This window comes from Phasianus colchicus, chromosome 14 (assembly GCF_987193195.1).
Source record: "Phasianus colchicus chromosome 14, bPhaCol1.hap1.1, whole genome shotgun sequence".
NCBI classification, from domain to species: Eukaryota; Metazoa; Chordata; class Aves; order Galliformes; family Phasianidae; genus Phasianus; species Phasianus colchicus.
Genome location: NC_143449.1, coordinates 18,951,284 through 18,977,914, shown reverse-complemented (window position 1 = coordinate 18,977,914; position 26,631 = coordinate 18,951,284). Strand labels below are relative to the sequence as shown.

The window sequence follows — 26,631 nt, the reverse complement described above, 5'->3', positions numbered from 1 at the left end:
TATTTTGGAGAAACAAGAGGGGAGAGGAGATAGCAGAGCGCTGGACAAAGCGAGGCGACATTTTTAGGGAGTTAGAAGATATGTGGAAACCAGCCACAGTAACATCCACAGCTGTGATGCTTCACGCACAGTATTCCTCAAGTTTTCTGCAACCACACCCTTCTGATGAAGCCATGACGACTTTATAATTAGCCCAAAAACAACAGCATGAAGCATTCTGTTGCAGCAACATACCTGGCATGGTAATCAGTTGCTGGTCTGAGATCAGGAAGGGTAATTGTTAATTCCTCCCCACTATAAAAAGGGAAAAGAAGAAAAGTTACAGCTCTTCCTTATACTGTCAGGGATAAAAGCTTATTGAAAAGCAAAACCAAGTAGCGCACATTTAACTTTCAAGTTTTCCATTGTCCATGTAAGTCATACTGAAATTACTTAAACTTTATTGCATGTGAAGTAGGTAGGTCTGCAAGTCAACAAACAGCTCCTGATAAAGAGATTGCTGCTCGGTTAATGGTTTTAAACATCAGTATTGTGCTTAAAGGAAGAAACTAAACTTACACATAGACAGATTTAAATTTTCCATTTTTACCACTGTTGGATATTGCTACTTCAAATGTAAATGCTGCTGGACTATGACTATGGCTCTCTCCATTCTGTGAACTAACTGGGAGATTCCAGGACAGAACGGCTGATCTTGCTTGTATATCAGAAACCTATTAAAAGCATAAATAATGCAAGTAAGTTTGCTTTCTGTAATAAAAGGTATGTTAGTCAATAACACGGTGTTGCTAGTTTGCCCTTGAAGTTCCTCACGGGAGGAATTCTTTACCTTTGTAGTGGAAATATCAAGTCATCGTTTGAATTTAACATTATTTTGTTTTCACTTCTAAAATCACATTAAAGGATTTCCCTTACTTATAGGCACATTACATCATCTCAGTGTATGAAGAGGAGCTCTGTATTTCACCTGCACTGTTTGCATCACTCATTTAGAGCAAATTTTCAGATCTGGAATCTTCAGCACTGGCAGCAGGTCTGTGTTTAGGCACAGTCAGATGACCTCACTTTCTAAAGGCACTGCAACTTCACCACTTAATCTTAACATTCAACCAATAACCTGGCCGACAGCGAGAGGCTCTGATTTTAACTGCTCAAGACTAAACATCTTCTGTCTAAGCAAAATGTCTCTGACAAAATTCAATACAGCCTTCTGATGACATTAAGTACAGATGTCAGAGGCATCAGTGAAAAAAAGACTGTAGAAAAGAATGGCTGGACAGCTAGAGCAGAAAAAACACAACCCATGCTTAACGTATCCATAGCACAAGGAAGAGTTCACTGAATGTGCTTGTGACCACAAATCAGTGCAGTCTTAGCCTCTAGATATTCAAATTCATGTTAGCAGATTCCAGTATCTTGAGCAGTCTGTAAATACTCAAATATTTGCTCCAATTTCTTAGCATAAAAAGATGAGCTGTTTCTGTAACTTCCATTCCCAGTACCTTACATCCTCCTTGCTAAATGAAGGCCACTTCAAAGAGCTAACAGGTTATCACTACGTCAGCAGGCTCTCTGCTCTCCAGGCACTTAAGTCCTCATGTACACACACCACAACTCCACCAGCAGGTACAGCCCTGCCTTACAGGCTGGGAAGAGGAATCACTCAGCCTGCTTCAGTAAAAGCAGGCTTCTATATCTCCATTGCCCTTTCCCAGACATAAACCCTGGCAAGTAAAATACATTTTCTCTACTACAGAAATTAACAATGATAGAAAAGGAGATTGATGAGAAAGCTGTGTTATTTAACACCAAGCACGTGCCCAGAAAATAATGGTATTTTAAAGGTAATACTTACTACTGGCTTGCCAATGCTCAAGTGAGTATCATACTTCTTGGATTCTGTGTCAGATTCTGAAATTTCAAATACAAAACAGATTACAGAAAACCCCCAGAGTAAAAACCAGTCTGTTACAGAAGTGCCACCACAAGATGGAGTGTGTTTCATTAAGAGCTTAACAATAGCACTTATTGTGCAAAGTTAGCTTCTCCTGTTTGTTTTGGCTGCGTGACGGTTAGAAACATGAACTATCCAAAACTAACAGCGTTACAAAAACCCTTTTAGTCCATCCTGCACAAAGGGTATATTTTCCCAATCTGAGCAGAAGCGGGTTTTCTTTGATAACACAAAAACATTCCTCCAAAAACGAAAGGTGTTAAAAAATGACAGTAAGATCTTATCTTGCTATCATATGTGCTGGTCCCTGAATTTCCACTGTAAGCCACATAGTTTGAAAGAATCCTGATCATCAAAATTGCATACTGGCAATACCTATGGGTATCAAAAGGTTTACACCTGCAGAATGGATCCTGACTTGAAAATTGTCCACAACAAACAATTCTGGATATTTTTCTCAAAAATTTCTTGTTTTTTTTTTTTTTCTGGAAGTAAGTTTGCATTAAGACAAATCTCTAATCAAGTATCTCTCTAGTCCCTGAAACAAGCTGGATAAGAACTTCCACTTCTGTTTACTTCCCCAGTCACAGAGTAAGATATTTGTTTTATTTCTCTCAGCAAAGAGCTCAGTACAACAGTGACGCAGATGAGGACTGTCCCTTGCTGCCTAAAAAGATCATTTCCTTGTAAGATATACACACACGGCACTGAAGAGATGCAATTAATTTATAGACCCTTGATAAGAAACCAGGTGCACACTGGTGACAGTGTTCCAAACCAGCACAAAAGACACTGACACAAGGTATTTTAGTACATGCAAGTAAATAGCCATGAGCTATTAAAAAGCTCAAACGTTCATTTCAGCAAAATAATGTACTGCTCTGAAATTGCAGCTGATCAAACAGCAACCTGTGAAGGCAGTTGCTCAAACCATCCTATTTCTTCGAGTCTCACATAACTCCTGTTTATCCAAACACTTAGGAAAGAACGACACCAGAAGTCACTTATGTGAGTACAACAATTCATCCTCACTTGGAACACGGAGCAGAGTCCCAGGTCAGAAAAGGAAGAAGAGCCATGAGAGGCTCAGACTCAAATCTTCCTAAACATCTCATTTGGTAAAACCTCAGATGATCGAAGTTGATACAACTAGTATTTCTACAGGATCACAGATAAATAAATGAACGACTAAAAATCCAAACACAGAAAAGCTACATCAGGCTTTATTCAACCCCACGCAAATGGAGAAAATTCACTAATCCAATTTTTTGCAGAAACCACTTTGCAATGAATGCATAGCAGCTTCTAATGACCAAAGATGTACTGCGTTGGTTTTTTTGTTAACCTTTTTGATGCAACCTACCTCCCATCTCTGCATCTGGACAGCCCTTTGTTTTTCCTATCTGCTTCTGCTTTAGCGGCCCTCCTGTCCCTTGCTGTCCTTTTCCATTTCCGTTCTGAACTGCTGCACTGGAAGAATTATTAACTTTATGTGGTGAAGATGGAGGACTGTTAAGCTTATTGTTAGTGTGACCGCTCGCTTGTCTGTCTTTTAGTCTTTTCTTCAGGTGCTCTTGCATTTTGAGACTCCTTTCATCTCGCTGAATAAAGTTTGTCCTTCCATGAGAACGAGGTTCTAGAAAGCAAAGGAAACACTGTTTTTGATCCCAAATTGACTTCACATTTGTTGTTGCTTTTTTCTGATTTAATTCAGAAAACCATCTTCTGTTAGTTGCCTCGGATCAGGCCTTAAAGTCGCCCTCCTTCCCTGATAGATATTCATATTTTCAAAGAAATGTACACAAGCACAGGACCCGAGCTAACTTTTAAAAATGTAGCTGAAGTGCTTCTATTTTATGCTAGACATTAGCTGAAATAGCTTAATTAATGATTTAAACTTGATAGAAAGAGAATGATCTTCCGCAGTCTAATTTCTTCCTGCATTAAATGCCAGTTTTCAGAAGCAGCTTATAGGCTGTCTCAGGTCAGCAGGGATCCTCCCCTGAAATACTGCTTCAGTCAGCTATTAAATATAGAGCAGACTTGCATTTCAATCTCCAACATGGATGACTATGATTTTTGATGCATGTGTCATTACTTTTTATTTTCTTTCCAGTTCCATTTGGATTCTGTCTAGCAAAAAATACATTCACATATTAACATTAACCACGTTTTCAAAAGCTGTATGCCAAGGCTGCAACCAAACACAGCAGCTCTTGAGAGCACAAGTTTAGGGGAAGGCAGATGCAATCATAAACAGCAACAAAAATAAAGATCCATTTAAAAAGCCACATGCAGCATCATAACATTTCAAAGCTGTTGCTTTCGCATAAATCCTTACAAACAGAAGTTTCAGCTTTATATACTGATGCTTTGCACACGCAGTGCCACAGGCTGGGCTATGGGTTTCAGGGAAGCTGGAAACACGAGAAGGAGCTACCAGCAGAACTCAGGTGTCCCAGCCCACACACTGAGCAGAAAGACTCCTCTTGTATTTCAGCACTGCCTGCACGCTCACCTTGCTCCTGGAAAACGTGTGGCGGTGGATGCTGGTGGATGAACTGCGGCGGCAGCTCTCCTGTCCCAGGAACAGGGGGGTACACTGGGTGTGGGGGGTGGGGGAGCAGAGCGTGGTGGTGATGCATGTAATGGGGCACGTGGGGGGGAGGATGAGGCGGAGGATGCATGGAAGGATGGAATTCAGCCGAGTGTGGCAACACCACCACTTTGCGAACTCCATTTTCTTCCACCACCTGTCAAGCAATGTAAGAAATGGAAAGTCAGTACAGACACAAGCTTTAATAAGGAATCTCCCTGCCTAAGTCTTCACCCAGCAATCTGACAGGCAGGGGTATACAAACAGAAGTGAATCCCAGTGGAAATCCAGCACGTGTTATTAGAAGGAACTGGAGTTTCAGGCTGTCAGATTTAAGAAGCTGAGCCTCGCACATTGAAACGTTAAGCAATCTAAAATCTATGAATTATTTATATTTCTCTGAAGAAAACCAAGTAGCATGGACTGACCAGGGTGCAGTGCCCCCTGTAGCTGCAACTACAGCCTGCTTTAGACCAGATCCAATCTGACAGCATGAGCCACGTGCAAGTCACTGCACAGCGTGCCATCCTCAGAGCATGGCTGCACACACATCCACAGCCCGTGGCAAGCACACAGCACTGCACGTCAGCTCTGCTGCCTCGTGCTGTGATCCAACCCAACTCAGATGTCGGGATAGTTCATGTCAGCCATGGGCTAAGGGAGCTCAGACAGGGAACCTCCCTGCACGGCTCAGCTCTGGGATCAAAAGGTGCCGGTGCTCCAACACACAGAAAAGAGACTGCATGTGTATGGACAGGTGCACACACACTGTGAGCATGTCCTAAAATGGCAATGTGCCAGATCAGCTAGACTGTATTAAATCCTCTTTAAAGGTAGACAGTAAATGAATTGTCTTCTGTTCTCCCTCACTCAAAAAAAATAATCAGGGATGAAAAATGCAATTGGAAAAAAAAAAATCACTACCAGAAAGATGCTTGATTTTTAGGGCAAATGGACACTTTCAAATTAATCATCTTGGCAGGAAAACAGGGCATTTTTCTTAGATTGGTTTAAAATTGCTCTGCAGCTTTATGCTTCCTTCTCCTGTGAGCTGCATCAAAAGCACAGATCACATCTGTGGGTGGGAAGGGCCTTCAGTGCTGCAGCACTGATGCAATGCTGGGTCCCAGAGCAGCTCTGGGCTGAGGCTGTGGGGAGGCACTCCAGCTGCAGGCTGGCAAACAAACAGGAGATGCAAACCCTTTTTCTGTAAAGTAAATTATATAAAATAAATCCTGCTCTTAGATAAGTTCAAATCTTCTACATAGCACTCTGTTACTAAAACATACAAAACTTATATTTTCGGGCATTTATAAAAAGCACTTTCCTCAAAGCAGACCATATTCTTTATCCTGTTAGTTCCTTCGAGATCCTCTCTTAAAGCATGTTTGGTTTGGCTGTAAGAAATCACTCCAGCATTTCCTAGTTGGCAAAGAAGGCATTACGGATGTTGAAATACTGCTCATGCCAAAAGTACATTTTGAAAAGCTCCTCAGCAAAAGATAGAGCAAACGAAGCACAAGTATTCTGCAGAAGGGAAATAGGACGTGTCCAGTCCCAAACTGCTATGACAGAGTTCAGCTGCACAATGACCTCGGAGCCAGCTGTGCTACCAGGAATTCTTAACAGACCTCACGAAGAAGAAAAAAATGGTATGAGTTCACTTAAGACCAAGTCTGTGTTACATTGAATGTGGTTTGTTCTCGAAGCAACGTGGGGGGGTTCAGTTATCAATGGAACTGAACACTCCACTTCACCTACATGACTGTACACAGCACTGTAACACATGCATTCACACATGCAAGCCAAAGCTCATAGCAGAGGCTGTGGGTTACACTTACTCTATGCATACAGTAACCGAGCAAGCACAAGAAGTCTATGTTCTGCCAGAAGGGATGCACTGCTATGATAAAGTTTTCATATGATTTTACTGTTTGAAGCTGCTGCATCTCCACTAAGCACTACTAAATCTCTTCATTGCAGTTTGGAAGAAAGCAGCATAAATACTTCTGGGTTCCTTCAGACAGTTCTGAGAACAACAAGTTCAAGTCTCACACGTTGATGAGTTTTTACACATGTGGCTACATGGTTCTCAGTCCTACTTGGAAAACTCCAGATTCTGAGCATTACCAGAAACCAAGAAATCCAGCTTAGCCCATTGGGGAAAAAAAGTTTTTCATTACTTTCCTTTAAAAATGCATTAATTCAAAAGTAAATCAAACTGAACTTCGAGTATGTCTGATAGGAGCTCAAGTACCACACACTGCTCTGATCTGCCATGACTTAACAGCACAGCAGAGTGGAAAATCAGTGAGAATGGAAAAATTAAGGCAGGAGAGAAGCCCAGAGCCTGCTGTTTTCCTAGGCACGTGTCACCAGCATTAACACTCCTGCTCACACTTCTGCTATAACAGTAGAGTCTTTTGCTGAATGCTAAGCAGATCAGAGCTGGGAGATGAACAGAGTTATGCTATGATAGAAAAATCTGAATTATGAGAAAATGTTAAAAAGAAATAACTAATGCAGTCTTGGAAAAAAAAAAGAAGACCTGAGAGATGAAAGAGCTTAGTAAAGATCTGTGGTCCATATAACCTCAATGTAAGAAACTCGAGTCTCATACCCAGAGTGGAGATGAGTTCACCTGCTGCCAAGCAGCTGTGCTCCCAGAGGCTGTTCTAACACAGCCAAGCTCCAGTACACCCATCAGCCCTCTGGTACTTTGTGGTCTGCAGTCCACGTAGATATGCCCTAAGCACTTACTTTCGCCCTGAAAACCGGGCTGAATCAAAATCAGGATGTGCATCGTGTCAATGGAACTCAATGGCCAATTCAGTCATTCATTGTCTTGCAAAAAGGAATCTTTTTTGGCCACCTAACTATCGAAGAAAAAAATAATAGCCCTGAGAACTGGCTCAAGTTTTACCAAGCAAACTGTGAGAGCGCCTGCAGCAAAGTCAGTTAAATATTTGGTAAGTTCAGTGGAAAAAATGAGAAATGCTTTTAACAGTTGTTGCAAATAAAACAATCGATATCTTCCTTGTTAAACAGCCATACCCACAAACACACTTCAACACAAGAACAAATTAACGTTTACCTGAGATACATAACCGGGAGGCACAAAAATAGGTGGCATAGAACCATTTGGTGACATCATAGGAACATGGGCTGGACCTGGGAAGGAAAGAGGTGCCACTTCAGAACAGGTATGGCTCTGGGACACCAGTTTTCAAGAGTGATCAGCACCAACATCATTTGCATTACAGTAATGCTGATAAAGAGTCTACCAACATTTATAAAAAGTAAATGTATACTATTTTTCACATCAAGCTGCAAGATTGTATTCCTCTCTGGGATGTGATGGAAGCAGAATAGACATTTTTGTATAATATTGTTTGAGATATTTTTACAATGGAAGTACTGATAAATTCAACTTGACTTACAGGAGATATTTTGAACCAGCAGCAGATTTGCAGCTCGGTCACCTACCCACAAGCCAAACAGTGGTTTGTAACCACACAGAGGGCAGTGACTCTTCCCTCAGCACTAACACACTGCTAATGCCACTGCCTTGCATTGCAGCAAGGTCACACAGCACCCATTAAAGTTGTTTAGATGGAACTAAATCTCACAAGTTCATGTGCTGTGAATCTGAGAAGATAGATGCTTGAGGACCACTGGAAGAGCAGCTGAGATGCTGACCTCTTAAAAGCTATCAGCAAAGCGTGCAGGGCTGCAGGGAAGCCTGCCAGTTTCCCAGCACTGTCTTATTTGTGCTTTAAGTACAAACTGAAAAAATCTGGTTTATTGCATTGCAGAGCACATAAAAACGTCTGATGTAAAAGAAAGAAATTGCAGTAATTTTATGATATTTTGTTATTTGATTTAGTACTCCAGTCTTTCCCTTACCTTGAATACACTGAATGTGTCCATCTTCAGTTGTAATTGTAAATGTTTCACCTGGGTTCACCTGCACAAGAATAACCTGTTTAAAAAAAAAAACCAACAATTTAAAAATAGTTAGCTTTTTACTTATTTATTTTAAAGATTGCTTAATCTATACACACACATCTCACTTCATGTAATTTTATGCATTCCTGAGAAGTATCCTCCATTGCTCAGAACAGGAAGTTTGCACAGATCTGTTACATTTAAGCAATGTGTGTAAAACAAGACCCAAAGGAACAGCTTGTTAAATGCTGGTCAACGCCAACTCTGCAGCTTCTGCATACTGCCATACTCATCTTTTTTTAACTTATAACATGGGATGTGGAAGCATAACCGAACACAGACCTGACCCCAGTGAGCTCACAGGACAGGAAACAATTCTGCTCTGGATAGGTGAGCTGCTTCTGGACATGAGCACAGCACCTGGAGAAGTCAGGCAGCCACTCAGCAATACTTACTGCAGTTCCAACAAGGGGTCAGGGGCAGACAGCACTGTTCAAAAAGGTGTAATTTGAACACTGAACTGTAACTAAGTCTGTCACTTCAGTACATCAGTAAACGTGTAGCTTTAACTCTGCTACATTTCTAGCAGTAGAGAAAGCGATGCAATGTTTCTTATTGGTTTGTTGAACAACATACCAAACAGACAATAATAGGCTGGGGATTTGCCAGAGCACAAAGGAAATACAAAGTCTGCAGTGAAGAACTGCTGCTGGGACAGACCCCACAGGCAGGTGTTTAAGCTCACAACTCACCTCCGAGGACAAGAGAAATCAGAGGCAGGGAAGGGATGCTTTAAAAATTCAGAGCCTTTGAACAGGACTGATTTTCAGAAGTTCCAATTAACTGAAGTTAAGGAAACTATTAACTGAACTGAGTGAAAAGGATCCCAAGTGGTGTAAGCACAGGACTGCAGAGCAACACTGAGACTGGAATGTCAGGAATGCACGGGGCAATGTCTCAGAGGAATGACTCACTATAATTAATGAAGCAAATGCAATTCCATCTACCTTCCATCAAGGAAAACTTCCAGGAAGCCTGAATGCTCCTCAGGAGTCAGCCTAAGCCTGGTAAGGGGCAGCACAGAGCACTCACAATAAGGCTGACACCTCCAGGTGCCCCACAGAACCATTTTGGAACTAATGGGATCAGCACAGTTTGAGAGCTATTTCAAAGCACCATTCAGCATTTTGCTGCTATGCACTTTCTATTGCTGAAGTTTTGTTGTTGTTGTTTTTTTGAAACAAGAAACCCTTCCAGAAAACTTCTGAGTTCCTCTCTGTGAAATGGAACTGACGAGCTGGAAGCTGCATCTGACTGACAGGACTTGCCAAACAGCACACATTTTACTTCTACAAACCACTGTGTAATATTTTATAATTAGCCCATCCTCTTTGGCACTGGCAGCAAAATGATTAAAACTCATCTGCCTTAATAAAGCTTTCAAGTTAATACTCCGCTTAACAGCGAGCTTGCAAATGTGGCTCAGAAGCTTCTACTCCCTGCAAGTGAGAGCAGCAGAGGAGAGCAGAGCTTTGCGTGTCCTGTGACTGCAGGATGGCTGTTTATAAACAGTGAGAAATGCTGGCACAGTGACATGAAGTGACATTCTCACCCCATGAAGACAGACACACCTATTTTCACTAGACAGACTTACTCGTTATTTCCAAAATAACTCAGCTTAGAGACTATCTGCTTTCAAGTCTGCTCTTAAAAGGCCATTTTCCCGTGCATCTCCAAGACTCAACTCTTTTAAGCCCTACCCGACTGCAAACAGCCTCCACTGGGCTCCCCAGACTCCAATGACAGTCACCTTTTGGTCACTCACTGCTCACTGATATTCTACACACTGGTCTGTACAAGGACATGTTACACAAACACAGCGACAGAGCTGGTCTCCAGTGAGACCCACTCATCTCTTTTCCTCGTGTAACAAGAACACCAGCAAATGAATAACCTCACAGCTGGCCAGTGTCTAAAATTTCATGTTGCTAATGCTAGAACTGCAGAACGAGCTGAGATATTCTATAGCTTTGTTTATTTCAAGTCGTCTTATCTCCAGAGTAAGAGAAAAAAACGCAGAGTACAATTACTCATCACTTTTTTTTATAGTAAGGGCTATCATTTCTACACGGAAGTGCCCTACAACTGAAGTAATGCAGGTCTCTCCTCTTTCCCACCTGTAACGTTTACAAAATAAAAGAGATTTAATTTTAAATCTTCCAGCATACACTGCTTCCCAGGTCCTCAGCAGCTCACGATGCTGCTGTACCCTATTTATTTGCTGTGCATTCAAACACACCAACGTCTTCACAGTCACCCTTCCCCACCATTTTACAGGAGAGTTATCCTACAGAAACTCCTATGCAATTTTCCCTTCTGAATGAACCCCCTAATTCCTATTTTAATTACTGCCAGATACTCAAAGCTACATACTGACCAGAATAAAGGAATGGACAACCCTGTTCCTCACTTCAACAGACAATTATTTGACTTCAGGCACATAATGCCTCCAGATTTATCTTTTGTTATTCCTGCAATTCAGTTATGTCAACAAACCAAACACCCTTTTCTTTCCTACAAGGACCAGTTACGTTTGTAGCTTCTTAAATTAAGATCCCAAGTTAAAACAACAGGATGTCTGTGAGATTTCAGTGGTTGTTCAGCAATGCATCTCCCAACGATGGGAATTTATAGTAGAAGGCACTTCACTTTTACTGCTAAGTACTAAATTTACTTCAAATTTAGCGACAATCTGTGCAAGCTTGTACTGTTATCTGTATTTCTACTCATAGTAAGTGCTTCTGAAGGGTTGTGTCCCCCAAAATTCTAACGTTTCAGCTCTACTAAGGTTTCATTAGCATGCTGTAATTATTAATGAAGATTCCTAGCATCAGGGAACTGAAGGTCTTTCCTCTCCTCTACATTTTCCTGCAATAGGTTTCTCAGTTTAAAGCATTGCAGCTTCTCTCTAATCTGTATCGACTTGTTTTATTATGTATTAAATCCACACATTTTCCCCTTTCCTATTTGATTTTTTTTTTAAGTTTAATATTAAAGACTTACGTGTGTATAAAACACTGCAAATTAAAAGCAATCTTTTCATATTTCCACTGCAGTAATATTGAATGATTTTCTTCCTCTTTAGATTTGCACTGACAGTATCAGTGCTGAGAACCATACACTTGCAGAGTCATAGAACAAGATGGAAGGGACTCACATTCACCTACTTCCAGCCCCCCACTGCATCAGATTGCTCGAGGTCCCATCCAGCCTGGCCATGAACACTTCCTTGGAGGGAGTAACTGCAAATCAGTACCACAGTTGCTTTCTTTGGAGCCTTCTTTCAGCCATCACAAAAGCTGGCCAGCAAATATTTTGTTTGAATCAGTTCTGTCTTCTACAGTACACCTGAATGCCAGCCTCCCTGCAAGCCCTGCAGGCACAGTTTGACAGGGACCCAGATGGAAGCATGAGGGATGGACTTGCCTGTTGGATGCTGTCTCCATTAACCATGTGAGGTAGAAGTGGCACTTCGTTCAATAGAGGCGTAGCTTCTAACGGAGGTGGCTGGTCGGCCATCATGTCTGAAAACCATTCATTGACAGCTGCTCACAGTAATCGCCTGCTGAAACAAAAAGACAGCACCAGTGTTATGTTTCAGCCACTCCCCTTTCCCAAATAATTCTCCACTTTGTTTGCCAAACATGGTACCAGTAATTCAGAAGAAAAACACAGCATTCAATGCCTTCAGCATACCACAACTCTGCCCCAAAGATACGCAAATAAACTGACCTTAATTGGAGCCTAAAGCTGGTATGAAGCATTCCCTTCTGCCCTCATTGCACATTTAAGAACTCGTGCAAACGGACAGCCTTGACAGCATGGAGGGCATCACCTCAGATGTCCGTGTTCTTTCCAATGGTGCTCTCAAGGAGTACAAGTTATTATCCTGTTCTCAAGTACTGTGTATCAGCAATGCATATCCTCTTTCCAAAAATACATCCTTCAAAATAGCACACGCACCCCACTCCACATACCACAAGGGCTGACATCGCTACGTAAGCGATGCGATCACACGGCAGCATCATGTATGCTCACGTAGCATTTTATTCTTAAAATCTGGAGTTTTCTGAGTTTCTGAACTCGCTGTAAATAAAGTCTTACACCAAATAATTCATAGAACATACACACACTTCAATCTCTGCGGTGATCAAAACCCCTTCATTCTCCCCAGTGTTGCAACGTGCCATTAGTACAGAATTCTGGCACGGTGAAAACAACGCCTAAGGCAGTGTGAGACAGAGCAGAGTGCTTCGTATAGGAGTCTTTAAATGAGTACCATGGAGAACTGCAACTGGAAAAGCACTGCATAGCTGTGAGCTTCCCGTGAACGATCCGTAATTACAACAAAGCAAAATGCAGGGCAACTCTTCATGAATTTTTGATGAACAGTTAATTCAGCATCCATACAACGCACAAGGTAACAGGATACAGGAAATGCTGCCATTTCCTTCTCCTTTCCCATTACCTCCCATAACCCAGACAGAAGACCAAAATGCATTTAAGACAGACCAATTTATTACATTAAAAAAGCAAAACAGGAACAGAGTGCAAAAACACCAACTCACCTATGCGTGAACCAAGCCAGCCTACGAACAACTGCTAAACCAATATGGAAATAGCAGTGTTCAGAAAAACATCACAGCTGCACTCTCAGAATCTCTTCTGACGTTAAGTTCAGGTTGCCCAGAAATGGCCTGCAATAAAGGCCAACATTACAAGGTCCTCCTGCACTGCTGCTGCCAGATGAGAAGGCTGGGAGAGCACAGAGGCACAAACACACTCATTCTTGTTTGCAAAAGCATCTCAAAAGAACGGATACAATCACACAGCCACAAAACACAGCACAAAGGAACAGCCCATAGTGCCACAGATAGCCCTGGCTCTGCACACCAGCCACCCCCTGGCCCTGCTCCTGCCTTGGGATCTTAGGAGACCAAAGCAGGCTGCAGGGGTGGGAGGGCTACACAGGACTTCAAAGCACCGATTTGTATCAGGATTGCCCTAAATATACCCAGCTACCTTAGAGTGCCATTTATTTCCTGCAGAAAATCACCTTCCCTTCTGTTTGTCAAATTTTGAATGACTACTGCCAAGGAAACAAGCTCATCTGATTGTACACAACTATTTCACTTAAAAATAACTGCTAACGCTGCCGGTCCATGGGCTAAAATTACAGCTGCAGTTTCTTCTACTACAACCCTCCTATTTTTAGAGGTTTCTAGCTAAGACTTCAGAGAAACTGCTTCCATAATAGGAATTCAGTACACACGAGCAGATTAAAAATACATTGTTTTATACATATGAATAAATACATAAAACACACGTGTCTGCATGCACAGTCTCAGTTTCATTCATCTAAGAACCTCAACAATGATAGAAATTAGCAATTAACATGAAGGGGAAAACCACTCACCAAAAAGCGACCAGATCCGCATTCAGCAGTTCAGCTGAGCACACAGAAATGCTGTGACATTTTGTCATTTTGATTAAAACAAGAGGCTAAAATCTGACGTACAGCAGAGTGCACATCCAGCAAAGCATTCACACGGCTATCTCAGCATGGGGCACAAATAAGTAAAAAAGAAATAATGACTGTGAGCCTCAGGAATTGAATCCGTCTCAGTACTTCAGACGTTCTGAAAATGAAATCTCAAATGGTTTCAGCCCAAAAGAGAAAGAAATACGTTATTCCTACGTATGGCTGTAGCTATTAACAAAAGTTGACTGAAATGAATAGAAGAGATGCTCACTGCACACTGGGTTTGCAAAGCCCCACTGAGCTACATGTCAGCGTGCAGAACAGGACGAGGTGCCACTCTCAACCTCACACTGATACACAGCCAGATAAACCTTCTCCACTTATTACACTGATGTTGGTTTCCACATGAGGCTTCCCTGTTCTAACACCCATAACTAACATTTTTCAGACTTTCATTTATACGACAGTTTACCGACAGTTGTGAAATACGGGTTTCAAATTACTCGATCAGTGTTAACAGATCCTAAGGGTTAGGTTTTGCTGTATCTGCTGTGCCAAAATAGGGTATAAAGGATCTTTAGAGCAAAGAAATCAGCTCAGATGTTAGAAGTGCTCTCTGAGAAGCACTGAGCGATCCAAAAGCACACCAACGTAACGCGGTTCATCACGCTAACCGTATTAAAAGAGGCAATATTTTCCACTGACAGACTCACACTACAAAGGCTTCTAAGAAAAACAGAAAACCTTAATGACCAGCCTTCCAGAAAACAATGACAGCACACAGCGCCGGGTCTGACCTCACTTCCTGACACAGAAAAACGCACAGCCTACACCGCTGCAATGTGGGCCTTCCCCTTCCCAGCCCCGATGCTCCTCCAGCAGCACTGCAGTCATCTTGGAGCTGCTCCAGCTCTGAGCTCCCACCGAGCACAGTGCTCATGGATTCCACCCGCCCGCAGCTGAACTCAGTACCTCCAGGATGGAGCAGGCCTGCTTCATGCCACCAGCTCCGCTGTCCATCAGGGAAACCTCACTGACTTGAGATGTTCTGAAAATGAAATCTCAAATGGTTTCAGTCCAAAAGAGAAAGAAATACGTTATTCCTATGTATGCATGTAGCTATTAACAAAAGTTGACTGAAATGAATAGAAGAGGTGCTCACTGCACACTGGGTTTGCAAAGCCCCACTGAGCTACGTGTCAGCGTGCAGAACAGGGCGAGGTGCCACTCTCAATCTCAGCTCACACCAGCACTGCTGTGTGCACGACAACAGGAAACTTCCAGCTGTGCCAGCAGTCCCCCTAAGGACAAGCCACGGCTGTAAGCACCCTTCTGTACACAGGCACTGCTTCTGCCTCACCCAGAGCTCTGCAACAGCAACCAGCAGCAGCATGTCACCATGCCTGCAGGCATGCTTTGCTTCTGGCAGTGACCACAATCTGATTGGATTGGACTGGAATCTCCTGAGGTCCCTTCCAACCTCTGCAATTCCGTGGTTCATAGAATATCCCAAGTTGGAAGGGACCCCTGGCTCCAGAGAGAACCACCATGCAGTTATTTATATACACAGTGCAAAACAACAAAGAGTTGTGCGTTCTTTAAGTGTGTTCTACCATACTACACAAAATTAGGAACATTTCACAGACTGAAAGATAGCGTTCCTATTGAAATTATATCCTCATATTAATGGCATGAGATTATTTACTGTGCAAATGTGCAGCAATGTCATACACTCACATAAGTTGCAGGCATCCTGCTATTTCATATTGAAGTGTTTTCCCAACGTATTGAAAACATCTCTTCAAAAGGCTTCATACTTATCCTAAAAGGGGGATAGGCTGTAGGCAGAAATGGATCAGCCTCATTCTACTGTCCAGAACAAAAACTGAACCTATTCCATAAACAGTCAACATGCATTTCTAGTCCCACACAGAAAGGGATGTAAACACTTTTCATTATAGTAAGTGCTGGGTTTAATATGAGAAAGCTGCTGTTTTAAGGAGCTCATTATTTAAATGGAGATGCTTTTATTTAAGCGGAGTGAGGCTGAGGTAGGGAGTACAACCTGCCCAGGGCCACAGAGGGATTCTGATGGGAAGACGGGCGCTCAGCTCACGGAGGTGTTTCCATGCCTTCAACTCTTTCAAACCTTGAAATATTTTGAGATAAAGTTTGCACCAAAGGCTGTTAAACAAGAGTAACAGATGAACAAAATGCCTCTACAGCATCGGGGTAAGGAACTGCCTCATCAAAAGATCAGACCTTCCTAGGGATTTCAGAAAAGTTTCACCTCCCCCACCCAAAATGCACCCCATGTGATTTTGAGGTAGGAAACATTTAGGTTTAAAGACACAAGTTACCTTCTCCCAGTGTTTTTCAAATAAACAGCCCTAACAAAGTGTTTAAGATATCATCCTGATCCCAAAATAGTTCCCCTCAGCCACAGGACCACACGTGAGCCATGGAGAGCACTGGTTTACTTTCAGTGAGATTAAGGGAGCGAGAGCCCCAACAGAACCACACTTAACAGAGGCTCAGTTACAATTTTAGCTCTGAAGAGACCACCATCGCTCCATAACAGTCATCTGTTCAAAACTAAATATATGTTTTGATTAAAATGTTGGAAATAATTCATAATGACACCCGAGTGGATTTGGCTGCAGCACCTTGCCCGGAGCCTGGCTCCCAGCCAGGGGGCACCGCAGCCCTGATACTGAGAACACTCTTCATGACTTGTCCAACAGACGTGCTCAGTCACACATTTAACGCCTACAGCTGTGAAAAACCCCATATAATGGATCTAAGTGTACCCTGTGTCATTTTGACCTAGGTATTGCTAGAGCTTAGAGGTCCCTTCCAACCCAGGCCGTTCCAATCGCTAGCAATTTGGCTCCAGGTACGCTTTGTGATGTTAAACCTGCCAACTTGTGTTGCAGAACAGTATGAAACCCCAACAAAATGCTCACTGCACAGACATGCAGTACGTGGTTTTAGCACACTGCACCAGGTGCTTTCTTTGAGGTACCACGAAGTGATAACACCTCAACCCCAGCAGTAGTGCAGATGCACCGGTGCAGAACAACTCGTGTCCCTGCTTTGCACCATGATGAAAATAACAGCTACAAAAATGGCAGAGCTAGAAGCCTCCAAAGGCAGGGCAGGACAACCTGAAGTAACTACAGACGTGGCAACACTACAGAGATGCACACATTTTCCTGTATTTTCCAGAAAGCCTTACTGACACTGAAATGTTGATTCCATCACAGAACACGGAAGCCAGCACCACGTGTTAATCAGCCTGGCTCATCCGAAGACCTGACTGCCCACAGAAATTCTCCCCACAGGAAAATTCAGATTGAGATGGGAAGCCCTCATGTCACAGCCACCAAATTAAAAAAATCCCTAAAACCACAGAAACAGCAGATCAACAGGGTAGGACACACGGGAACTCTGCCACAAGTGATAGCATCACCTTCCAGCCTCCCCTACCAATCCGGATCAGGTTCCTGACGTGACTGTGCCAGGAAAGCAATAAAAAGAAATCCTCCACCCGCTAATAAAAACTATACAAGCAACTGTCCTCAGCACTTACAGACTGCTTTGTGTTCTGGTGTGACGTCCCTTAAGGTCTCAGAGCAATGGTGGGAAAGCAGATGCACCACCTGAAGGGAAGGGATGTAAAATATAAAACAGTCAATCGAAAAACAAACTCGTGATCCAAGAAAGCTTTCCATCAGAGCCACAAAAATAGAGCGCATCTTTGAAATGAAAAATTGATTTAAAAAAAGAAAGAGAAAGGAAAATCCTGCAAAGGGAACAAATGCAATGACAGCATCCTGACAGGGATTGCGGTACAGTCATGTAGCAGTGGTGAAGAACAGCTGGAAAACTAAAGGTGTACTTCCCTGCAAACAAAACACACAGCTGTAGAAAGATAACACTCTGCTCCTAAGACCACGGGCTGTGATGTGCCAGAGAACAGGCATCTGTTCCACACCGTGGTGACAAGCAGCAAGAGCCCCGGAGAAACCCTCCCCAGTCACCCCAAAGCAAACCAGGCTTCACAACTAAATAACCACTGAGCTCAACAGATGAAGCAAAATGTTTAAATCGGTGCCAAGAATGACAAGATGGGAAGTGCAAGTTTCTACAGGAGCTGCATGTGCTCTGAGTTCTGAATTTCAGGTTAAGTATCTGGAAAAATAAGTATGATTCTTCCCCATAGGACAAATTTGGTCTTGAGGTGCAGCGTAAAGCTGAATCTCTTTTACAGTAACATTTTATTTACCAATCATCTTCATGGCGAAAAAGCATTGTTTCACAGAACAGAAAAAAAACCCAAAGCTTTTGTGTGTGCAGACAGCCCCACCACAACAGGAACAGACATATTCCACAGCATCATCCAAGTCTCCTCCGTGAAGAGAGGCATACCTACATCACAGAGGGCACGAGCATGCTCCCACTTCCAAGTGCTGTGTTTTGGTTTCCCATGGAGGGCAGGTGGAGGCTGCCCTGCCCTGTCCTACATACTGCATTTCCAGACACTGAAGTGCCCCTGGGTGCCTTGCAGCCATGGGTGCCAGCATGCTGTGCCCACAGAACCTCCTGTGCCTACAGCACGGCAGCACCAAAGCACAGACCTCTGCAGCGCCAGAAGGTAACCGAGTGAGCACTGTGGGATGGCAGACACACACACAGTCAGACAGATGGTGTGATACAAACACCAGCTGATCCAAAAGTTATTTCCCAAACGTTCTGCATTCCTAATCCTGACTTTTTTTTTTTCTTTTTTTTTTTTTTTTCCAGACTTGACTGAGAGGAAGCAATCATTCAGATTACTAGAAACAACAGCCCTGCTTCCAGGAAAGGCTCTCTACCACAGCGCAGGTCAGAGCAGCCAGTTGTCATCTAATCCAACAAGAGAGAACAAAAGCAGGACTTAAGTCTTCGAGAACAAGGAGGATGAGAAACACTTTGCTTTTGCTACATGACGGTTTAAAAGTTTGACACACAAACCAAAAACTTTCTTGCACAAGAGAAGAAGTTCAGGCTGTAGTGCTTTAGATACAGAGCAGATCAGACCAGCCTCGTTTAAACAGGTTATACTTAAACCTAGTGCTAAAACACACCAAGAAATTGCTTACATTACCACATCTGAGCAGTCTCGTGGTCACTGACCACGTGCATTTCTTCAGTTTGTGAAAAATGTGAGGCAAAATGCAAATATGACATCATGCACGTGAGGTTTAAGCAAACGCCCATCACCCAGCACTTGTGACAGGTGAGCAGCACGCAGAAAGCCTCCAGCACAGCTCACCTGATGCATGCTAGCACTGAAATCAGCTGCTCCTGTACCTGAATTTATTGGTAGATCAGTTGAATTGCAACACCTCTATGTAAGAGAATGAGTGGAGCCTAGCACAGTTTTGAAGACTCCAGGAATTACTGTTTACATCTATGCTTATTAAGGTTTTTTTTCCCAAGAAATCTAGGCGCTAAAAATCAAAATGACAGATTAAAATATACCACAAGGTTGTCTATGTAGTATCTTCCTGAAAACCTGCTTTGTATTTAATTATATTGTTTCCCATCACACCCTATTCTGTACTGGTCAGCTACCATTCAAGTCTTTCCTTGATCTCTTCTACTGCTTTAGACAACCATGAACCAAACCAGAAAATGGTTCAACTGCTCTTCACAAAGCTGAAAATACCATTCTACGAGCAAACGTAATCCACAGGAATCTTCATTAAAAGAAGAAAGTGGTAGAATTCTGGCCTTCAAGACAAAACAAACATCACACTACTGATAATTTATTGTGCCAGGTTTCTCCCCACCCCAAAAAAGGTCAATCCCATGACCTGTCAGTTCCGTGAGCTCCGACTCAAACCAACATACCTAAGCAGTGCCATCCAGTCGGTCACTTATTGGTATGCTACCACTCTCTTGAACTGTTTTCTCTACAGGAAATGCCTTTGCTAAAAACAGAATTTACTTTCTTTATACGAAGGCTGATTATGCAAGTCTCATTAAGACGAAAATTCCAGCTGGGGGAAGGAAAGTGAGATTAATGCCAAAATAAAGATAAGGTTGCTACATTATAAAACCAATAACGTTTACCTGGAAATACCGAGCTTCTTCCTACTTCAAGAACCCTATCAGTTCTTTCTTCTCTAACCCGTTTTTCATTTGACAGTAAGTTTCAAACAAAACAAAAGCAGAGAAGAAAAAAGAGAGTCCTAAGCTTAGAAGTTTCTCAAATATTTATATACTATTTCACCTTAACACATGAGAGACTTACCGAAAAAACGTCTCAGAAGATCTGGGAGAACAGCAAATTATGGCTAATTACCGCTGACACTCTCCTGACTTGAAGCTGCTCCTGCTGATAGATGTGTACGGTCACTGCCTGCTGTAGTAGGAGCAACGTGCTGTGCTGTCCGTCAGCCTTCCTTCTGTGGACAAGGAAAAAGAAATAGTGACTTTCTTCTTAGAAACTGGCAAGCACAGTCTTAAGGAAAAAAAAAAAAAAATCATGCAGAAAATAGCTTGTATTGAATAAGCTGCTGGAAAACAGCCAGAGAGATAAACTCCACCAGGATCTGCAAATAAGACTCAAGGAAGACTCCAGTGTCAGAATACCTCACGCAGCCTTCTTGCATCCATTCAGCACATGCAGAATGCAAAGCCTGACAACTGTGTAAACACACTCCACATACATTTATTACAGTATCAGCCACAGCTGTGATCTCATTAGTGAAAAGGAACTTGAATGCAGTGAAGACAGCTCTCATACATGGTATGTTCTCTGCAACTAAGTTGTCCGCTCACTGCTCTATTCTTCTATATGACAGTAATGAAGGGAAAATCAATTTCCTAACAGTACATAAACATATCCAGGTTGAAATTACCAGGAACATACTTGTCCTCTGATAAGGAACAGTGAAAGCAGAGCAGTTATGCAGCCTGAGGAAGGTGGTCATAGCTCTGTGTGATGGGCAGCACGGCTTCGTTCCAGGAACTGTCCCATCAAAGATGCTCCACCAGAAGATGCTAAGAAGACCTTCAGCATGCACCAAAGCCGTTCAAGAAGTGACATTTAACAACGTGAAAGCCATCACACCTTTCTCAAGGCACTGGACTGAGTACCAAATTCCAGTTCTGTCTGCACACTGATGAATAAGAATTGCCCTGTTTTGGCTCTCCACAATTACAACAACCCCAAACCATCGATCAGTTCCCAATATGTTTTTCCTAAAGTCAGGGCACAGGCCCCTGCTTTCTGGCTAGCTTTGCAGGAAGCAGACAGAAGCCCCTCCTGCAGACACAGCAGCTCCTTTGTTGCTCCCACCAGAAAGGTGATCTTGACTCAAAGCCGCAGACGTCGCTGAGGTCGCAGCCTCATCATGTCCTCCTGAACTACTTTTCGTGAGATATGGGCATAAAAGCACAAAGCGCCAGGTCTCAGTGCTGGAAAAGCCTATCTTGAGCAAACCGAGGCATTTTTCCACATCAATCAGATATTGGGAACAATAGCAGATTTACATTAAGATTGAAACGGACGAAGGGCGCTGCGCCAGTGGTCTGTCCCTGCCGGTCGATACACAGAAAGGATTGTGTTAGCACCACTGAAAGAATAAATTATCGCTGCTTTTACAATAAGCTCTTCAAGAATGCAATAAAGAGTTCAGTGTGTGCTCCTCACTCAGGAATCCAAAACTTTTCAGTGAAGGTCTGGCGTGCAGCAAAGATAACAGCTGAAAACCAACCATCTTGACTTTGGTAAGCTTCATGACAACTTGCTAAAAACAGGTGAAAAAAATTAAAAGGTTACTTCTGTGATGTTCACCAGCCTTGAAACGGGAGCAGCGAGCAGCCACGGTTCTGAATACCAACAGCTCAGAGTGGATCATTCTGAGATGCAGCACAGTTAGAAGTGAGAGACACTGCTTTCACTTCAGCTCTCCTGACTGTTGCAGTATTACTAATATTGAGGTTTTCTCAACTGCTTTCAAAGGTGAATTTAAAATTTTTCCGTGTTCAAATGAAATCGTGATGGGAAAATAAGAGAATGTACAACTAAGGCACTCTTACAATGCTCTGCATCAAAGTCACGAGCCAATATGATGCCTTGCAGAATCACAGCATTGCTCAGGTTGGAGAAGTCTTCTCAGATCCCAATTCCAGCCCACCCCACCATGCCCATCCCCACAGCTCTGGGACACCTCAGAGACTGTGACCCACTGCTCCCTGTGCAGCTGTGCTGTGCACCACTGCTGTAGGAACGTCTTCCCAGCTGTTTGTTTTGTTAAAAGCAACAAGTGTACGTCTGGAGTTTGATGAGAGGCCTTTGAAGTTGGGCAAATCACAGGTCATCAAACACAAGCACTGGCTCCAGCCTCCCAACCTTGAACACGTATTTCAATTTGCACAAAACTCACCCGAAGGCATTTCCAAAAGGTTTTCCACCACAGGTGTACAAACATACATAGACACAAACGCACACGCAGTGCTGGTGCAGCTGTGCTGGGGCTCACCAACATCAGGTGCGTGCTGTGAGCAGAGAGCTACAACTTCCACCGGCCACACAATACAAGTGAAGTCTTATTTTACGGATCAAACCTTTTCTAAAATTAAATATAAAAGATAAAAGAGCCTTGGCATGGGTGTGACAACTCGCACAAGTCAACAAGATGCAAACACTGGCCTCCAAAAACACCCAAAGAACCACTTAAATGTTACATGGAACGTTTGTGTTCAACTTGGCTGCAAATTTGGTTTGTGCACAACATCAAAGCAGGATGCACTTTGTGACAGAGGGCTGTGGCAGGAAGCAGATTTGTGCAGATCAATTATCGTTGTTCTCTGAAGGCGAACACACCAGGAATTATGGCTTTACACCATTCTAACAGGTGATTCTTCAAAGCTGCTGGCAGCTGTAACGCTCCAGTAATATTAACTACTGTGTTTTACGAACAGAAGTGACCCATCCCAGAGTAACAGCATGCATCTGTGTGGACACACCTGAGAAGCTGAAATGATTCTGTTCCATTGCCTGCGTGATGTTTAATTAGAGGTAAGGCAAGTTTATCCGAAATCTGCAGCAGCACTCCTGAGCCTATCAGTGATCAATAGGCACCTCGCTCCAGGAGCCTCCCAAGGCAGACAGCACAAGCCCTGTTTGCTCACAGACCACTGCGTTAAAAATCCCAAACGAAGACCCAACAAACAGCAGGTTGCTTTCAACTCAGCTGCACGGAACACGAGATTTATTTGATCCTGGCTAACAATAAATTATTCCCAGACAACAACAGCATTCTGAAACTTTCAGGGGTTTGGAGCACAGTAAAGTAACCAGACCCAGGAGAGAGGACAGCGTAACAGCTGGCTGCTTTTCAGCACGCATCATTACACACTGAGCCTTGAGAAAGTCAACATCTTTCCTACTTTACCACCTTATCCTTTTTCACATATAAACTACGTAAGAGAGGAAAAAAGAACACAAGCGTGGCGTTTTCCTTTTTCCTCACAAGGATCCTGACCGAAACACAGCGTATTCTCTTCTATGCTGGATGCTAACTCCAAGGACAGCTTATTGGCTTAAAACACAGAGAGGATGCTTCCCTGGTTAAAATGCTAATCTGAGTCTCAGGAAATCTAGATTCAATTCCCTGCCTGACCACACACTTCCTGCGTGACCTTGGGCCATAAATATTTCTCTGCCTCAGTCTTTCCATCTGGGACTGAGGTAGGATTTCCCTATCGAACTAAGCTTTGTAATGATAAATACATTAAAAGGGCACAAGGAACTGGACGGTATGGACGCACATAGCGGGCTGTTACCTGCAGAAGCACTGTGGTGATGCTCACAAGGAGATATTTGGTGAAGCACGGAAGGACCGACAGCATTATAAACCACCACGGGACAGAAGAGGTACGAAACACTCAAGGAACGGACAGAAACCAAAGCAGTACAACAGGGCTTACGGCACACCAGGTAGGAAAGCAACTTCGTGGAAAGTTTCCACCATTCTAACGCAAGGTCTGAGCAGCAAGCTTTAAACACGAGGCTCGAAAAGCAGCACGGACGGGAGCAGATCCACCTGCCAGCTTCTGTGCAGAGGTGACGGCAACGTGCCGCGCTCGGAGGGGCAGAGCAGGGCTGCGGGGTCCCGCGTGCTTCCAAACAGCCCGCACAGCCCTCGGGAGGCGGCACTCAGCGGGACGGCGTCGATGGCAGGATGGTCCCCGCCGCCCCCAGAGCCGAGAGGGGCAAAGCGGGACGGGGGGAGGGAGCGGGACGGGCACCGGCACGGAGCGGTGACAGCGCTGACCTCCCACTGCCCCGACCCCGCCGCGCTGGGGGAGGTGTCTGTGCCGGAGCAGCGAAGGGGAACAGGCAGAAGGCGACGTGGCATTCGCAGGCAGCGGCTCCGCTGCGGGGAGGGAGAACGGGAAGGAGGGGGGGAGTAAAGAGGGGGGGGGGGGAAGGGAGAACGGCTTCAGCGCTGCCCGAGGAAATAATAGGGAAGAAATAAATAAAAAATAAAAAGATGGAAAAGGAAGGGGGGGGGGAGGAAAGGGAGGATTTGCGGCGGGAGGGGGGGGGGGGGAGAAGAGAAAGTGCGGGGAGCACGTTGGCAACGGCACCACCCGGGGGGCACCGCGGGGCGCCCGAGAGGCACAAAGCCGGCGCTGCGGGGCGCTGCGGGGCACGGCCGGGCGCTGCGGGCACTGCTGGGCTCCGCTGGGCTCCGCTGCCCCCGCCCGCCCCACACCTGCCCCAGTCCTTCTCTCCCCCCGGGTCTCCAACCTCACACCGCGCTCCCCACCCCCCAGTATCGACCGACAGACAGACAGACAGACAGACGGACACCGAGCCCCCCCACCACGCGCTCCCCCTGCCCGCCCCGCACGGCCGCCGGCCCTGGCACTGCCCACCGCGCCCTGGCTGGGAAGCGCCGCTCGCCCCCGTCCCGGCCTCGCCCGACCGCCGGCCCCGCGGAGCGAAGGGAGCCCTCGGGAGCGGAGCCCGAACCGCGCCGCCGTGGCACTGACCGTGAGCGGCGCCGCTGCCCCCGCCTCAGCCTCGGCGCTGCCGACCGCCAACGGACCGCTCCGCCATGATGGAATGCGGGCACTGCGCCTGCGCCGCAGCCGGCCGGCCAGGGGCGGGCGGGCGGGCGCGCGAAACGAAGGCCGGGCCGAGCGCGGGGCAGATCTCGGGCTGCGGCCGCCCGCGAAAAGCGGCGCGGGGGGGCGGCGGGTGGCGGCCGGGCTCGGCTCGGCTCGGCTCGGCGCGGGGCCGGGAGGTGACGGAGCCCTGCGTGAAGCGACGGCGGGAAAAGCCGGCCGGGGCGGTCGCTGTCCCGCCGTAAGCAGGCCCGGGCCGCAGTGCGAGCCCCGCGGGCTGAGGGGAGGCCGCCGCGCCATCTTGGCCCCCGGCTGCTGCCCTCGGGGTTCCTCGCTCGAACCTCCCGGCCCCGTGCTGCCGGCACGACGTGCGGCGGCGAAAGCCCCGCAGTGCGGTGTTTCAGTGCGGTTTGGGTTTTTCAGCCGTGGTTCAAGGAAGGCGTGGAGCCCGTCTGTGTGTGGGGGCAAAAGCAAAGCGTGGGCTGCGATGTGGGCCAGCCGTGTGTGTGTGAGCTGTGTGTGAGCTGTGTGTGTGTGTGAGCTGTGTGTGTGTGTGAGCTGTGTGTGTGTGTGAGCTGTGTGTGAGCTGTGTGTGAGCTGTGTGTGAGCTGTGTGTGTGAGCGCAGGTCTGAGGGAGAAGGGGAAATGCTGCACGCGCTGCATCACACAGATTCAAAGAAAACCCTTCAAAGCTAACCACAACGTGTGTAACACAAAGAAAGTAACCCTAAAAAAGCAGCTGACAGCGGCTGGCACCCCTCCCCCCCAGATATCAGAAGGGTTGGATGGGACGTCCCGTGCTGAACTGGGCTGAAATAAAGCCCCTTCCTAATTTGAAATAAGCTGTGTTAAGGAAGGCCTGGGGGGAGGAGCTGCTCAGCTTCTGGATCCTCATAACCCGTCCGGTTAATTAATACCACCAAACTATCAATAAGGGCTTCGCTCCTTCATCCCTGCAGGCATCCAAGGCCAGGCTGGATGTGGCTCTGGGCAGCCTGGGCTGCTGGTTGGTGACCTGCACACAGCAGTTATGGAACTGGATGAGCATTGTGCTCCTTTGCAACCCAGGCTATTCTGTGATCCTGTGATTCTATGATTCACAGTAATTTTTCTTAGACTGGCCCTTTCAAATATGCTCTCAGTGTACCACCAAAGAACAGATCGCTTCATCCTCGGGGTGTGTGTCTGTGCACTGGGCACTCACTAAAGCGTTATCCCTTTTTTTTATTGTGTTTGATCTTTGACAGGACTGATGTTTTATAACAAAGGCTTTTTAAGTTTGTTTTGGGGAGAAAACAGGCCAACACTATTGTTCTGCTTTAGCATAATTCCACTGAAAACATCCATATGGTGAAAGCAGCACCATGGGTACAGTAAAAGATGGCTCTTGCAAGGAGCCCATTACCTTCTCATTGTGCTCTTTGCTGTCAGCTCCATTTATTCAAGCTCCAAACGATG

The 26,631-nt window shown here is 45.0% G+C and overlaps 1 protein-coding gene across 6 annotated transcripts in view; it reads right to left on the bottom strand.

Annotated features, from left to right (window-relative positions):
* The window catches only part of LOC116229508 (fibronectin type-III domain-containing protein 3a-like), a 37,639-nt gene extending 12,394 nt beyond the window's left edge, over positions 1 to 25,245 (bottom strand). Inside the window, exons 1-11 of one of the 6 annotated variants that reach the window (XM_031594013.2) lie at positions 25,099 to 25,245; positions 20,342 to 20,495; positions 17,633 to 17,702; positions 11,985 to 12,123; positions 8,457 to 8,532; positions 7,645 to 7,721; positions 4,473 to 4,707; positions 3,318 to 3,590; positions 1,856 to 1,911; positions 559 to 713; positions 235 to 294 (exon numbers count right to left, since the gene is read on the bottom strand). In XM_031594013.2, the coding sequence (XP_031449873.1) occupies positions 235 to 294; positions 559 to 713; positions 1,856 to 1,911; positions 3,318 to 3,590; positions 4,473 to 4,707; positions 7,645 to 7,721; positions 8,457 to 8,532; positions 11,985 to 12,080 (1,028 nt within the window). In that variant the 5' untranslated portion in view covers positions 12,081 to 12,123; positions 17,633 to 17,702; positions 20,342 to 20,495; positions 25,099 to 25,245. Of the gene's footprint in view, positions 1 to 234; positions 295 to 558; positions 714 to 1,855; positions 1,912 to 3,317; positions 3,591 to 4,472; positions 4,708 to 7,644; positions 7,722 to 8,456; positions 8,533 to 11,984; positions 12,124 to 12,290; positions 12,622 to 17,632; positions 17,703 to 20,341; positions 20,496 to 24,143; positions 24,469 to 25,098 lie in introns of those variants that run through there. The other 5 variants (XM_031594015.2, XM_031594012.2, XM_031594014.2 and 2 more) reach the window with 5 other exon arrangements.
* Positions 25,246 to 26,631: the final 1,386 nt, after the last annotated feature.